General features: G+C 41.0%; 1 protein-coding gene across 1 annotated transcript in view; it reads right to left on the bottom strand.

Annotated features, from left to right (window-relative positions):
* The window catches only part of LOC146833914 (potassium channel subfamily T member 2), a 1,568,236-nt gene that overhangs the window by 34,309 nt on the left and 1,516,118 nt on the right, over window positions 1–17,809 (bottom strand). The window contains exon 26 of the mRNA XM_085599924.1: window positions 8,389–8,517. Within this exon, the coding sequence (XP_085456050.1) occupies window positions 8,389–8,517 (129 nt within the window). The remainder of the gene's footprint in view (window positions 1–8,388; window positions 8,518–17,809) is intronic.

The raw sequence follows: 17,809 nt of genomic DNA, 5'->3' as shown, positions 1-17,809 counted from the left end.
TTGTTTAATTTAGATCCAGCAATCCTACCTCTCAGTAATGTAAAAGGGGATACCCCTGTACTTATATGAGGGGTTGTTCTCATGGCCCATAACGTATCATCAATTGCTTCCTTCCAATGAAACCCATTGATAAGTGCAAGCTGTAATTGGTTCTTGATGACCTGGTTCACTCGCTTGACCAAATCATTACTGTGGGGGTGGCATGAGGAAGTTAGAATGTGCTTTAGGCCTGATTTTCTCCAAAACGTTTTATTTCTCTAGATACAAGTTGAGTGCCATTATCAGTCACTAGTTCTTCAGGGAATCCTTCTCTCATGAATACTTCCCTGAAGACTTTAATAACCGCATCGAAATTTATATTTCTACAAATTACACTTTGGGCCATTTAGTCATGTAGTCTATCAAAACTAAAGCATACTTGGGTGTGCTACCTGTAACTCCAAAAGGTCCAGACACATCAAATGCCACTTTACAACACAGTCCATTTTTTATTATGACAGGGTTGACAAGGGAGGGTCATGTCAAAAGTGATTTGTCACTAAGGACACACATCTAACATTCATAGACCTAATGTTCAATAGCTTTGTCCACCCCAGGCCACCATAAATCCCTTTTTACACTACGCTTCATAGTGTGAATCCCAAGAAGACCTTCTTGGGTCAAATCCATGATTCTACTGCTCAGGCATTCTGGGTTGACCAACTGTCCACCCCTGTGCATAATGCCCCCAACAGTGGACAGTTCTTCTCCTACCCTCCTGTAGGGAATCAAAGCTGCAGGGGTATCTTTGTTATTGGGCTAGCCATTCGCAACAAAGTTTTCCACATCCTGAAGTTCCTTTTTGTCTGACACTCTCTCCAACCACTCATGCTAAGATAGAGCTCCCTTCATAGTGTCATCAACTGAATTCACAGCACACACCATCTCAAGATTATCCATTGTTTCACATTCACTCTCCTCCAGGGGCAATTCAGACAGCCAATCAGACACATAATTCATGCCCCCGCCACATATTCCAACTCGTAATGAAATTCTTACAATCTATATTCCCATCTGGCAATACGCTGGGTTGCTCTTCCACCCCCTTTTGTGGTGAAAAGATTCACCAATGGTTTGTAATCTGTCCTTAAAACAAATTCATACCCCCACAAAATGTTCTTAAAATGTTGTACTACCTCACCACAAAACCAACACCTCTTTCTCTATTGTTGAATATGTGATTTCAGCTCCCCTCATAGTTCTGGAAGTGAAAGCAATGGTTTCCTCATGCCCATTGCCCATTTTTTGCATAAGCACAGCACTGAGCCCTAAATTACTCACATCGGTGGAGATGACATACAAGTCATTCATGTCAAAAGGTTTAAGAGGGCGAACTCGCACAATCTCCTTGATCAACTCAAACTTCATCTCACATTCTTCGTTCCACACATATCTCACTTTTTTTTGGAAGCTTTTGCAAGCACAGATTTGTTTGAGAAGGTGTCCACATATATGGCATAGTACTCCACTAAACCGAGGAATGAGTGAAGATGGTCTTTGTCTTTGGGTTTTGACCAATCTTCATTGCCACTCAAATGAAGCTCCTGACACAGCTGTATGAGCTAGCACTTTATTCATCTGTCAGTTACAAAACCCCGACAGCAACTGCCAAGAGAACCCCCAGGTAGAACCCACACCAAGTTCCATGCTGGGAACTCTCAGAACCTACAAATCCCCATCATTCTGAGTAGCCACAGCCCAGCACATGTCCCAATACTATTGTTACTCATGCTACAGCAAGTCACCTTGCAAACATATAAATATATTTTTTAACTTTTGAGTAAAAATTGTTAGTGGATACATGGGGTGAGATCAATGATTGATTCATGGAATGTGAGTGTGGACACTGAAAGCAGATCAAAGTAAATACTTCTAGTTCAGCTACCTGAAAGAGGTTCTTATTTGTGAGGAAGCACAATAAGTTGTGTTGTGGAGGGGTAGAAATACCAGCCATGAAATTGCCTGCAGCCTGAGCTCAACGAATGAGGTTTTGATTGCTCATCACACCTTATGGTTTTCCATTTAGGCCAGGTAGAACGGGGTAGGTGTGTACGCGACACGGACTCGGCGTGTCAAACGCGAGGAACTCCTTGCGTTCATCTACCAGGAACTGCAGTGGACTATCCTTATGAATTGTTAGGGTAGACCGAGCTGCAGGTAACACCACATTTGTGACAGAGAATGCATACTGTTTATTTAGATATTATGTTAAATTTTAGATGTAGATAGACAAACATCTTTTTGGTCCTGAAGAATCGCCAGAGTACTTCTCTAAATAGAGCGAGAAACATGTCGACCTAACTGAGGGAGTGTATATAACTTAGTTGATAACTCTAGGTTAATAACACTTGACCTCAGAATTTTTTAACTAGGGGAGAAGACTTCCTAATAAATTAGTTGAGCAAGTACTTCGACCCCTATTTTTAACCACCTACGCTTTTCATCTACATCGCTTCAGAGCCCCACACACTCATGCATCCACCGGCTTCATTGGATTAAAAAGATCTCCATAAAAGTGCTCCTTAAACAAGAGCCCGTCGGGTATTGCACCAGCCGACTCGACGCAGGAGCAGCCCGATGATGATGCAATACATTCGAAGGGGTAACGTGAGTTACGATACCCTTGAGTTTGTGTGAGGGCCTCAATATCCAATATTTTAAGTGTCCGTGAACACATTCCTTCCCCTTGTCCCTTTCTTCACTTACAGGAACAGCTCTGTTATTGTTGTTGTACTTTCCATTTAGGCAAACACATTTGAACATACTGAAAAGGAAGTAACTAGATTCGGGACCGAGTTGAGGATGTTCTAGGTCATTAAGACGCACTTTATGACAGAAATTCCCGATATTATACCTTTAAAGCTCACTGTGTTGAGCAATAATGCTCTCTCTAGCATATTGGCCGAATGCTAAAAAGGGGAGTGCCAATGTAAAGAAGTTCCCTGCAGCATACTACACATTTAATAAATGATTCCTCTTTATTAAGGCAGAATGGTTTATTTAAAAAAATTTAATTCTTCTTAGCAGCCATGGGGAGTGTGAAACATGTTTGCAGCCTCTGGCAGCTACCACTCTCTACCTCCACAGCTCTCCCATTAACTGAATAACATTTGTTGCTGAGAGTGTGTACAGTGGTGTGCAGGGTCGAAGGAGATGAAGACGGTGGGAGCTGTGGGAGAATGGAAGTGGAAGCATCTACAGCCACTGCCTTTCACTCAGCTTTCATAACTGAAGTTTGGTGGCTTCAAATGCTTCCCTCCTTCTACTCACAGCTTACAATATTATGGTGGTGGTGGGAATCACCTGAGAAAAGAGGGCAAAGAATCCTAGTTCTTCCTTCAATGACAGCCCCAGCCTCTCCCGCTGTCCTGGAGAACTCCACAAATATTCAGGAAAAACAGAGAAAGGGAAGAGGCAGCAACTGTAAATCTGTACATTGGAATTTTGCAGCCATTTGGTTGTTTTCACTCGTACTCCCATCATTTGAATGCAATTTAAACTTCTATTGCCTGCTTCTCTTGCATTGTCTGATCCTGATCAGAGTATAGTCAGGCCTGAGTTGCTTCAAGGGCAGTTGTCTATTCTCTTGTTTCATTATGATCATATCATGTGATTTCAATCCTTTTATGTCTTCTTTTCAATTTGAAGCTTTTCCTAGCAGAAAGACCATGTCAGACTAGGATATCACCAGACTTTCACTGTGCCAGTATAGTGTGTGAAATGTATGAATTTTCTTATGAAGAACTTGCAGACGTTTTTGTGAAATTGTATGTATTTTGAAAATTTCATTGATACCTCATTTAACTTTCTACATAAGGGTACACCTTGCATTAAGAAGTCTAGCAGGATACCAGGAGGAGACTTGTTGAGGAGAAAAAGTCTATTGGCAAGATATTTCATACTTAAACCAGTCCCCCATGGGCAAAAATAGTGCCAAATTATTACCTCTGCAAAAATGTAAAAATTTAGCATGTTTCATGGTGAATTTCAAGAATTGCCAACATTAATTCAGTGTAAAAAAATTTGACCAAGAGTATGATAGACCCAGTTAATCCCAAGCACATCAAGATATATCCATATATCAATTATTCAGTTTTCTGAAAAGGAAGTAACTAGATTCTGGACCGAGTTGAGGTGAGGATGTTCTAGGTCATCAAGACGTACTTTATGACAGATATTCCCGATATTATACCTTTAAAGCTCACTGTGTTGAGCAATAATGCTCTCTCTAGCATATTGGCCGTATACTAAAAAGGGGAGTGCCAATGTAAAGAAGTTCCCCGCAGCATGCTACACATTTAATAAATGATTTCTCTTTATGAAGGCAGAATGGTTTATTTAAAAAAAATTAAATTCTTCTTAGCAGCCATAGGGAGTGTGAAACATGTTTGCAGCCCCTGGCAGCTACCACTCTCTACCTCCACACCTCTCCCATTAACTGAATAACATTTGTTGCTGAGAGTGTGTACACTGGTGTGCAGGGTCGAAGGAGATGAAGAGGGTGTGAGCTGTGGGAGAATGGAAGTGGAAGCGTCTACAGCCACTGCCTTTCACTCAGCTTTCATATCTGAAGTTTGGTGGCTTCAAATGCTTCCCTCCTTCTACTCACAGCTTACAATATTATGGTGGCGGTGGGAATCACCTGAGAAAAGAGGGCAAAGAATCCTAGTTCTTCCTTCAATGACAGCCCCAGCCTCTCCCGCTGTCCTGGAGAACTCCACAAATATTCAGGAAAAACAGAGAAAGGGAAGAGGCAGCAACTGTAAATCTGGACATTGGAATTTTGCAGCCATTTAGTTGTTTTCACTCGTACTCCCATCATTTGAATGCAATTTAAACTTCTATTGCCTGCTTCTCTTGCATTGTCTGATCCTGATCAGAGTATAGTCAGGCCTGAGTTGCTTCAAGGGCAGTTGTCTATTCTCTTGTTTCATTATGATCATATCATGTGATTTTAAACCTTTTATGGCTTCTTTTCAGTTTGAAGCTTTTCCTAGCAGAAAGACCATGTCAGACTAGGATATCACCAGACTTTCAGTGTACCAGGATAGTGTGTGAAATGTATGAATTTTCTTATGAAGAACTTGCAGACTTTTTTGTGAAATTGTATGTATTTTTCAAATTAAATTGATACCTCATTTAACTTTTCTACATAAGGGTACACCTTGCATTAAGAAGTCTAGCAGGATACCAGGAGGAGACTTGTTTAAGGAGAAAAAGTCTATTGGCAAGATATTTCATACTTAAACCAGTCCCCCATGGGCAAAAATAGTGCCAAATTATTACCTCTGCAAAAATGTAAAAATTTAGCATGTTTCATGGTGAAATTCAAGAATTGCCAACATTAAATCAGTGTAAAAAAATTTGACCAAGAGTATGATAGACCCAGTTACTCCCTAGCACATCAAGATATATCCATATATCACTTATTATTTCAGGACTCTTTTGAGGTTGCTGGACTCTCACCCACCTAATGGCAATTCTTCATCATAGGATCCTCTCCTTGCTTTGCATATAATGATGTATATGGTGCAGTGCTGTTTAGAAGCTATTCATAGGAGCCTTGGGTCCTTATTTAGTGTTTGGTGAATGGGATACTCCATCGCAAATGTGCCAGATGTCCTGCCCACCGTATTATAAGTGCATTATAGCCTATGGCAATTGTAATGCAGCAAAAGGGATGTCTATCACATTTTGGCGAAGCATCCCATCCGCCAAACTCTAAATAAGGCTTTTGATATCTTTTAATTTTAAAGATGGAGATATTCTGCTATGGTTAGAAACCCTTTCTTAGTAAGCAGCCGGGGTAGATTGTGTATTGAGGTTGTAAGAGATCTCTGAGTGTGGTTCCAAATTATGTAGAGGTAGGCTGATTTAATTTTATTAAAGTCTCTCTATGATAAGAATTAAAACTGGTTGTAATATTCAGGATAACCATTATCCGCTTTATTCATGTTTTACCAAATCTAAGAAGAACCCCATCACCAGTGTCTCATGGTTATTATGTATGACATCACTACCTTTCCTAATCGATATGTACATGAAGACTTGGTCTCCTTTGGCCATTTGAAGGGGGATTAAGAATCTTAGTTGCATTTGATGAATATTTGTGAATTCTTTCCTATCTCAAATCCATGGGTTTTGAAGCATAAAGTGGTAAAATATATTTCACCCTCCTCTCCAAAGCCTAAACACCTTGGTCGTGGGCTTATCCCACAATCTCAGAATGTAGTGTTGTGTCGAGAATGCATCTTAACTGATTATTTATCTGCACTATTGGTGAAGCAATTCACTAATTGAAGTCATCTTTACCCTGTAGACAGAAAATAAAATGTCTAGCTACTGCAGCAATTCTTTGAAGCAGAGGGAAACCAGAAAGAAGATTTACCTATTCTAATACTGATGAGATATGCAAGTTCACCAAATACCCTTCAATCCACCTCACTTTAAGGAGAAAATATTGCTAATCCTGAAATTGTGGACCAGACTATATACTCTAGGAAAACGACCTTTACATCGCGGTGATTACACCGCGATCCCATTACAAAGCGGTTGTTACAACGACCGCGTTGTTAGCACGCAATGCCATTACTACGCAAGTCATTACATCGGCTTGCAATAGATGGTGCGCTCATATTAGGAATAGTATAGTTTACTATTTCAAAACCTTCCCTACTGTTGCGTAGGCTGGAGTTGGAATAGTAAATCATATATTTCTAATGTCAGCATGCCATCTAATGCAAGTCAATGTAATGACTCGCGTAGTAATGGCATTGCATGATAACAACGTAGTCGTTTTAATGACTACATTGTATTGCCATGCGATGTTTTGACTAGCGTAGTAACGAGTCATATTCTATTCTCAATGACACACTGGGCCAGATTTACAAATATCTTGAGCTTGGTTTGCGCCACAAAAGTGACGCAAACCATTGCAAAAAGTTTTTTTTTTTTAAATTTACTTTCCAGGGCAAAACTTGTGTTGCACTGAAAAGTTGCCTGAAAGTAACACAAAGCAGCACAAATTGCTGCTTTACATTACTCTGTACCAAAAGGGAGTTCCATTTGTGGTACATGGGCGTTCTCATGAAATTACCTATGGTTTTCAACATAAAACTCTATCTACTAACAACGGGCAAACACGGTTTTGAGCCAAAAAATAATGCCACTTGGAAGAAGGTGGTAAAAGAAGAGATGCTTATATTTCTCCTAACTTTTCCCACTTTGCAGATGTGCTGAACTGTACAGCACACATCCAAGGTGGGAAAAGTTTTCATGTTTTTCTATGCATATTATTTTGGTAGACATCAGACACACCATAGCATCATCAACTACGTCACAAGAGAGTCAGTGTGCCAGACTCAGTCTAAAGAGATGAGTTCTTAGAAGAGAGATCAAAGACTGCAATGTAGGTTTCGTCCTAATTTCTACTGGTAAAGTGTTCCAAAGTAGAGAGGTATGTGCAGAGAATGACTAATGTAAATCTGTTGAGGTTCTAAATAAGGGTACCTCAGGAAGAAGATTGTCTTTGCTCTTGTGCTTGCTCAAACCTCTGTACATCTTAGGTAGATTGGCTAGGTAGGTAGGGCATTTTTAGTGAACAGCTTTGCAAGCTAGGCAACCCAGCTTACATTTGTGGTTGGCATGAAAGACAGTTATGAGAGATATAAGGGCAGATTAGTAGTGAATATGGATTTTTCAAAGGAAGCTGAAAACAAGTCAAAAAAGAATTAAACATAATAAGACTGTTAATGCTTAATATTGTATTCATGTGGGTTATCTGGATACTTGTTTAATGTTGCTATTTAAGCCAATGGCAGTAGTTCACAAATTATATACTTTCACAGACAAATCAACCCATTAAGGGGCTTATTTACAAGCCCCTTGTGTCACAGGTGCACCATTTTCCCCCATCTTCAAAGTGACGCAGCGGCGGCGCAAAGGGCATGCAAATAAGCCCCTAAGTATTTTAGTGCCTGACAGATATGAAAATCTTCATATAGATCACCTTGTTGAAATATTATGTGGCTGGGTGTTATGCCTACTTCTTCTTGAAAGCCTTCGAAATACTGGTTGATGTTTGTGGAGGCTCTTGTTTAATTTATTAATGTACAATGAATGATTGGTGTGGGCAAAAATCAATGCAATATAGGATGGCCATATATGCCGCTTTGTATGTATTTCCACAACATTGTTTACATATAAGACCAGTGGTAGCACCACTGGACTTCAATTAGTCCTTCAAAAAACTTAATTTGTCACATATACATTCATCTAATGAAATAATAGGTTAATTTTACTGTACTTCATCAAGAAGCTAATAATAAGAGAAAAAGAAACAAACAAAACCTCAGATGTTGTGAGCTTCTGTGATTCCGTTCTATATAATCCAATGGGAATATCTCCAGTTGAAGAACATAATTTTTGATAGAGTCTACCATATGTTCTGATCCAGAGATCTTCATCTGTTACTGTCATCTGCAAAGAAAATGAAATTGAAGTGGATCATTGGGCTAATAATAAAGATGTAGCACCAAATGCACTAATGGTCAGATGTATCAAAGGGTTTAACCAATTCTGTGTCTATGGGAAAATGCTTTAGTACATATGGCCCTTAGTCTTGGGCTGCAAAGCAATTTTTGCACATCAACCCTTTAATAACGAGGCCAATTTTGTACTATAGCGGATGTTCTAATCTGTCACTGCATAAAATGGAGTTAGGATAATTCTCCTAAAAGCCTGAGTCATGCATAATAACAAGACAGAATTTAGATTGCTCATTCTATTGAAAGGGCTGTAAATGCAATGATAGAATTTGCGAGGCACAATGCTAGAAAATACTGCCCACGCCTTTCAAAAAATTGCATGATGGGAATGACAAGAGGGGGAGCATGCAGGGGTCCTCTGGGCTGAATTGTGCCCTACATTGCCCATAACCACATACTCAAAGTGAAAGCTGTCTCTCATGGACAGCTTTTGATTTGTGAATGATGCCACCGCATTTCAGAGTCGATATCAAATCAACAAGGGCTGCAGCATCACGCCCTGATTTCTAAGAATTTGCAATGATTTGCATAGTGTAAATCGTTGATCACAAAGCTGTGTGTGACTCTCAGGCCCCGATTCACAAAGGTTTAGCATCGAGTTAGCATTACTTTTGTAACACTAACCTGAAGCTAAGCCTATTTAGGGATTAACAAACCAGCGATAATTGGTAATAGCCTTGGTTTGTATGGAAAAGTAACACAAAGCAGTTCAAAACGCAGCTTTGTATTATTTTGCATTAAGGGGAAGTTACATGGGCATTCCCATGCAACCACCCATGCTTTTTTATGCTAAACTCTATCTACTAACATTAGTAGACAGGGTTTAGTGCCAAACATTTACACCACTGGAAATCAAGCATTAAAGGAAAAATGTTTTCATTTCTTCTTTCTTTATGTACTTTGCATGCGTGCTGCACTGTGCACTAAACATACAAAGTAGGACAAGGTTTTAAACTTGTCTAGCCATAGAATGTCCTACAGGAAGGTTACACTTCCTGTACAAAACCTATGGTAGACTCTGGCACGTACCCTAGCAATGTGTGCGCTAAGAAGTGTGCCAGGTGCACAGCAGCTGAAATCAGGGCCAGCGCTAGGGAGAAGGGCGGAGAGAGCCATATATCTGTAAATATGGTGCACTCCTGCTCTCTCTTGTCACGCAATGCAGTGCAGACTCTTTGGGTGCTGCACAGCGTTGTGTGACACCTTTCAGAATTTGCGCCTCAGTGTACCTTTGGAACATTTTCATTTTGTATCTTGCTGCCTCAAATCCTGAAAGTTTGTGATTGCCCGGCTTTATGAGCACAACATTGTTGAAAACCTAAAGGCATTATGGCCGGATTCTCAAAGGTAAAGTTATTCTTTTGTGTACGTTTACCAATTTGTTTGCGATTCGCAAACTCCAATTTTATAGGAAGTCTGGGCGAATAACTCCTCCCATTAAAAGATAGGACAGGTCTTTTTGACTTAGGCCCAATGATCTTAATTTTGATGGAAGGAAACATGCAAACAATCTTTAGGGTATTATTATCTGTGACACTTAGTGCATCTTCTCTTCTTTCCCAGTGTAACATAGACGCATTACTAAAACCTGTGGTTGTTAAGGCCCTTGCAGTGGCATGTGTGTGTCCGTAATATTGATTAGGGAATACAATTGTGATTATTGTTTCAGTCAAAATATTGACAGATAAGTATGTATAGATTTTCTATACCTAACTCCACATATATATACCTTGACAACATATTAATAACTTTTAGGTATGTACATGTGGAGGTAAGAATAATTAAACTCTACTTTTCTAAGTGCACCTACCTGTCAATGTTTTGTCCTTGATATTTTAACTACAATAAAACTAGGGTATCATGATATTCCTGTATTCCAGACCACAACCGCAGTGACAGACAACACCTTCGTTTAGGCTCTACCTTAGGAGACTGAGTGGGAACCTGTCATGGTGATCAAGATCCTTCCAAAAACCATTAAGGGGCTTAATACTAAGGCAGTCTGAAAGCCTCCGACCGCCATCGTCAGTTTCAATTCGGACGGGCTGATTATGAATCAGCCAGTCGTAATTGAAACCGACCGGTCATTCCGGCCTGCTTCCAACAGGCTCAAGGAGCCCATCAGCCAGTCAGAGGCCGGTCCGTAATCCCAAAGGGCGGTATTTGCGCCCTTGGGATTACAATGCAAGGCTTCTGTCAGTGTCATGCTGGCCTTTCTGACCTGGAAACCCTGTTGGAAGGCGTGTTTGGGGTTCCCCTAGCAGGGCCTCCTTGTGTTTGCAGACTCCAGTTGGGGGATCGAGTAATCCCTGCACCTAGTGACAGGCATTAACATCACCTCCTATTTCCTTATGGGAGCATGTACTACAGCCGGTTTATGGCTGAAACACATGCTCCCATAGGGAAATGTCGGAATGCGACGAAACAATGTTCGGTTGCATCTAAATCAGGCGGTTGGGACCGCGGACTGGAGGTTGGTCGGTCCCGTTTACGAGATGGTCAACATCATAATCGGCCCCTAAATGTTTTGTTTTTTGCTGATGCGTTTTTAACAAACCATGCAGACACAAACCAAGCTGACTTTTAGTTTGCAATTTTAAGCACCCATATTGTAATTCAAAAGATGGTTTGTCTGTTTGAAACCAATGACTGTGGTTTGTACACAATGTGATAAGGTGCCAGATGACATTGTATCAGTTGTTTCTCTGTGTTCCATGTATGCAAGGTATTTTGCAATTAGAAACAAACATTAAGGGCTTCATTGTAATTCTTATTGTATTCTCATTTGGAAACAAAGACATGTTTGATCCCAAGTTGGGATTATTAATTGTTGAGAAAAAAAGCATACCACGCCATTTTCGCCTCCTGAAATATAAATAGGCAAAATTGCATGAAAAGGTGGCAAAATGTGGTAATAATTGTACAAAACTCTGATTCTGCATGTTATGCCTCATTTCATGCAGGAACACTTGGAATGATGCAGTAAGACTCAGTCCAATAAATACCACTGTGCGAAATCTGAATCCGAGGCTCTGTGCATCATTTGCAATAAGTGGGGCTTTTGCTTCTTGTGTCCTGGGCAGATTCCATACTGTAGATGCCCAAATTGTGAACCAGGTAGCCATTTTAGCATATGACTTGCAAGGTAGATCAGTCAAAATCTTACTCATGGAGGTGCTTTGTGCTAGACATTTATGGGCAGATTTACAAGAAAGTGACACATCTGTAGAGATGCATCACTTTGCCTGCGCCACCCTGAGAAACCCTTGCGCCACCATGGATACACCGTATGTAAAATACGGCACACCATGGCACAAGGATTGACAGATGCGTCAGAAATTCTGACGCATCTGTTGACGCAAAAGTCACGCATTGCTGGAGTCATGTCACAAGCACGACCCAACTCCAGCAATGCATGGGGAGGCCTATTCGCATTATGCTGAGTCACTCCTTACGCCTGCTCCAAGTAGGCGTAAGGTTTTGATGCAGTGGCATCCTAGAAGTGGCACAGTGAAATCTTGTAGATTTCAATGCGTCACTTCTATGATGCTTTATTTTGCATTAGAATGCCCACCCTGCATACATTATACCTGACGCAGAGCTTTACAACGTGACGCATCTACCTAGATTGTCACGTTGTAAATGGGCCGCATTTTTATGCCGCCATTGCGTCAAAAAAGTGAAGCAACTGGGGCGCAAAAATGACGCAAGGGGCTTGTACATCTGCCCCTAAGAACTTAGAAACATTACACTTCATAAATGAATATCCACTAAATGTTTTTTCCTTTAATAATGAAAAGTACTTTAGTACATACTAAACTAAATAGTACACACAAAACTACAAATAAGTACAGAATGTGAGGTGGACATACCAATAGTGAAACCCTTTAGAAGGCCTCCCAAACTATAGAGGAAACACAGCATAGAAAGATCAATCGGACCGCCTAAGTCGGAGGTAATTTCAATTGCTTGTACACAAGCAGGCCCTAACCCTAAAAATACAATAGCCCCATTTGTGCCTAACAAATATGTTTAATATTCATAAAAGGTAAGCCCTGCTGGTTAAGTCAAGTGTGTAACCATACAATCTATAGCAGTTTATAAACCCTTCAAGACCAATGGAACTATTCATCAATGCAAAAACATTTTGGAACAATACCAAAAAATGCACTCCTTTTATCTTTCACCATTATTGTTCAATGATTGTCATTCAATGTTCTTTGACAGGGATGCAATAATAAAAAGTGTAAGAAATTGGGTTGTGAGCCCTGGCCAAACAGCAACCACATTCCAGGTCAGGGTGAGGCACATGCCAGCCCTAAATTAATCTGTGCTCAACCCTCACGTAGCTCGAAATGGAGCAGTCAGGCTTAACTTAGAGGCAATGTGTAAAGTATCTGTGCAATACATCAAACAGTAATAAAGTGAAAACACAACACAAAAAGGATCAGATACCAAGATAGAAAAATAAAGCTATTTATAAGAAATAAAACAGGAACAAAATGACAACATCAAATCAGTAGAACCTGAGATAATCAAGTAATTTCAGTAAAAACAGCACCAAAAAGCACAAAGGGCCAGTTGTGGATATCTGGTTGCACCGGACTGACACAAATGTTCAGGCTAACCACGACACAGTGTGGGCCGGCTACAGAGACCCTGGTAGGCCTGCTGATCAAGGTACCTTGAATCCTGGTTTGCGGAGCATTGTGAGGATCAGCCTTAAAGATGCATCGGCGGGCCGAAGCGATTCTTTAGTTCCGAAGTACGGTGAGGTGGCAATGCGAGGTCCTGCATCGATGTCGAGGATCCCATTGACGAGTGCTTGCGATGTGAAGTCTGGCATCGAAGATGCGTCACGCATCCATAGTGATGCGTCAGTTCCCAGGAACTACAAGGCTGCAATGTGGAGCCTGGCGCCATCGCTGAGGCTACCGTTGATGAGGGGATGGGAAGGCTGTTGCTGAGGATGGGCTGTGGGCTGCGAGGGTGATGCAATAGGTCCAATCCATGCAGCCATGGCGATGCGTCTGTTCTGCCCAGTGTTGGGTATCACAGGAGAGGATATGCGTTGGTTCTACTGGATCCACAGAAGCTGGCAGATCACCATAGGCCAACTTTCAAGGGTCCATGACTTGGGTGGCACCTCTGGGCAGGGCAGAATCAGAGGTGGCAGAGTCCAGGTGCTGGGGTTGAGGTTGTTGGAGTCTCCTGTCCCTGAGACTCAAGTCAGGCCAGCTAACAAACCCTTGGAGTCACTCTGGTGGTCCTGGGTTCAACAGATGCAGGTCCCGTCCTTCTCACCCAGGCACAAGGGCAGCAGGTCAGCAGTCCTTCAGAGCAGCAGTCCAGCAGGGTGGCAGTCCTTTCAGCAGCACAGAAGCTCTTCTCCCTGGTAGAGTATCCATAGATTCAGAAGTGTACTGAAAAATTGATGTCTGAGGTCCAATATTTATACCCAGTTGTGCCTTGCGGGGAGAAGCTTCTAGAGGCATGCCTTTGAAGTGCACAGGGGCCCTGCTTTCCTTGCCCTGACTCCACACTAAATGCAGGGGATATGCAGCACCTTGTGCTGAGGGAGGACACATCCTATTCAAGTGTAAGGGGAGCTGTGCCCAGCTCCTTCCTCCCATCCTGCCATTGTGGCCCATCCAGGCCCACCTAAGCCCCCGATTGTGTGTGGCTGTCTAGAAGGAATACACAAAGCCCAACTGTTAACTACACCAATCCATGTGACCCAGAGGCAGGCTGCAGGCACCAAACGGCTAAGGCATGAAAATGCCAACTTTCTAAAAGTGGCATTTTCAAAATTGTATTTTAAATCCTGACTTTACCATAAGTTAGGAATTTTCATTACAATTCCAAAGACGTCAATCATTAAAGAGTTCCCTGTTCCCATTTGGAAGTTACAGCTTAATACATTTTATATGGTTACTCCATTGTTATCCTATGGGAGAGGTAGGCCTTGTGGTACCGATCAACGATTGTAAGAGTTTCTCACTAACAGGACATGTAAAACTTAAAAAGTACATGATTCACTTTTTAAATACATTGCACCTGGACCTCTGGGCTGTTCAGGGCCTACTTAGGGGTGACCTCTGTACTATAAAAGAAGGTTTGGATCTGACAAAAGGTTTTAATTAGCGAGGTGGAACTGGCTGTTTAACAACCGCACAGACACGCTTCAATAGCAGACCTGAGACATGTTTAAAGTGCTACTTAGGTGGGTGGGACAAACAATGATGCAGGCCCACTAGTAGCATTTAACTTACAGGCTCTGGGCATAGGTAGTGCAGATTTGATGTGTTAGGGGTAAGGGGTAGATTATTAGTGCAGTATCTTGTCTAAGTAACATGTTCTAGCATTCAGAAAAAAATCAAAAAAATATTCCATGCTTTATTTCTCATCCATAGGCTCTATGGGGCAGCAGTTTACCTCAGATATGTAGGATAATGTAAAACTGCTAAATATGCCATCATACTTCAGTGTTTTTGCGGTTTGCTTTGGTCTAGATTAACCATTTTGGGCTTAACTATAGACTTCAGGTAATTAAAGAAGTTACTTGGAATATATGACGTTACAACGCAGTCGTTAGACCGCGGTACGTTACATCGCAGTTATTACAACGCAAGTCGTTTCAACGACTTGCGCTGGAAGGAGCTGGACTTAGGAAGAGTATGATTTACTGTTCCAACTCCATCCTACATAACAGTAGGGAAGGTGTTGGAATAGTAAATCATACTATTCCTTAGTGTATAGTACCATCCAGCGCAAGTCGTTGTAACGACCTGCGTTGTAATGACCGCGATGTAAACATACCGCGGTTTAACGACCGTGTTGTAAAGGTCGTTCGCCAGTTGCTAGTGTTCTTTCTTTCAAAGTCTCAATTCTAAATTGAGCGGTGGTGGTCTATAGGCTATACTGGATTCATTGCTCTCCTAAATTGAATGTGATTCTCTATGGTTCTTATTCTAGTTGTGAGTGAGTTCGATATTTCAGTAACTTGGAAAGAAAAATAAGTATTTCCATGGTTTTCTTCTAGGATGAGGTGTTCACTTAGAAACCAATGTCCATTTATGGTAGTACCTTTTGATCGTTATTTTAATTTTAAAGTGTTAGGTGGGCTCACAATTAATAATGTTTTCTAGTAAACAAATTACATTTCGAAGATTGAACACTACTATTTTGAGATCATGCTGTAGAAACCTTGAAGACCTAGCCTTCAGAAATGTGAAAAATACACATTGAAGTTATTGAGGCAGGAACGCATGTATTTACTTAGCGCCTTATAGGATTCAAAGCTGTAGATAGTGACAACACAATGTCTGCTTGTGCATGCTATCTGTGAATAATTTCTTTCATCAGGAACAATCTGGTGTTTCTGTCTATTTGGCACAACAATAAAAACATACTCTGGTACTTTTTCATTTTCCATGGCCTAAGGTTGAGTGCAGGACAAACTGGCCATTCTGCTACTTTCACAATTTTCTGTTGGGCTGCAGGCTAAGGGCCTGCATCCAGAGTAGATTTAGTTGCAAAGACCAAACCATGCCTCCTTTGCACTCATGGCCCTACTCCAGCCATGACATCCTGTGATGTGGGGCATATTTGGACATTTCTGACAGGGTTGATTTTAATTTCCAGTCTGACTCAGGCTGGGCAAAAAAATTGGGGGACTGTTTAGACAGCAAAATGAGAATTTTCTATAGTTCATCTGCGAAACAAAATGTGACCAAAACAACACTCAGCAGGCAAACTAAAGAAACAGGCTGCTTTCTAGCATGAAATGAGTGAAATTTGTGCACCACTCAAATGGTCAACCCACCCAAACAATCCACAAACCAGTAATTTTGCATCAGTTCTTAGAGAGCTTCAAAATTACTTTGTAATATTCCCCTTTATTGCACAATGTAGGTGGATGTGAATCCACCAAAAACTGCTCATTTGTGCTCTGACTCACATGTGTTCAGCCAAACGCTTAAAGTTCTGCTTTTCTCATCTCTGCCTGTGCATGTCAACCATGCATAATTGTTTTCTTCATGAACAATACAGGGTTGCAGTACATTTAATGCAATATTAAAACTTTACTTAGGATTTTTGTCAATTGCAATGTCCTAGGGTTGAGAGCAGGACCAGACTAGTCATTCTGCCCCTTTGTCACTTTGTTGGTGGGCTGCAGGCGAGGGGTCTACTTTCACAGCAGGGTGGGCTTCCAGGACAAAACACATCTCATCCCCCTCTCCCCCAATGGCCCTTTTATAGTCATTGCCTCCTGAAGTGTGAGACTGGTTTGAATAGTTTGCAGGACTGATATTAAGGTCCAGCCTGACCCTGGATGAGCAAACAAATTAGGAAAAATATGATTTGGGCAAATTCCACTGTATTTTCTTGGTTTATCTGTTGAACAAAATTTTACCAAAAAATTGATAAAGCAACTGAGCATCTAAACTAGTATATCAAGCTGATTTCTAGCCCTGATTGAGTGAAATTAGTGAACCATCCATGAACCAGTTAATTCTCATCGGTTCTTGACCAGTCTTAAAATTACTGTTCTCAGTTCGCATTTTTCCCGAATGCAAACAGATGTGAATCCCACAAACAGTTCAAATCTGTGTTGTGATTCACTATTGCTTAGCCAAGTGTTAAAAGTTCTGCTTTCTTCTCTCTTTCCTCATAATAACTGAGTATTCTAAGAATGTCAAAACATTTTATTGGTTCAAGCATTTTTCAGTCCGCACAATTGTATACTACCTAATCATTTTCTGCACAGATCTGTGTGCAAGCTACAGACCATAGTTTTCAATTTCTAGAGACTCATTGAAGATTTTTACTCTAAAACTTGCTTTCTGCCAGGTATTTGTGATGTGTAGAGAGAGCTATATTCAAGACCAGAAGACAATTATATGCCGACAACCCCCAGTTGCTTCTCTCTTTGACTGCAGATCTGTATGTGGATTCTTATTTTCTTTTCACTCCGTTGGAGATGATGCAGATTTTAATGCAGTAATATATGTTACCTAATTACAACAAAACCAAGTTGTTGTTTGTGAGCTTGAAGATGGCAACGAGACAGCTACTTGTGCAAGGGCCACGATTAACTCTACACATTTTTTCTGTGGTTCTCTCATTATAGGAGTTTCTGGACAAAAAGTTGGGCCAACTTCAGTAAATTCAAAATCTTGCAATGCAGGTTGAAGTGGGTCTCAGCTGGTGAAATCATATTA

This window comes from Triturus cristatus, chromosome 4_2 (genome assembly GCF_964204655.1).
Source record: "Triturus cristatus chromosome 4_2, aTriCri1.1, whole genome shotgun sequence".
NCBI lineage: Eukaryota > Metazoa > Chordata > Amphibia > Caudata > Salamandridae > Triturus > Triturus cristatus.
Note: the sequence above shows the minus strand (reverse complement) of the source record. Positions and strands in the feature narration are given on the sequence as shown.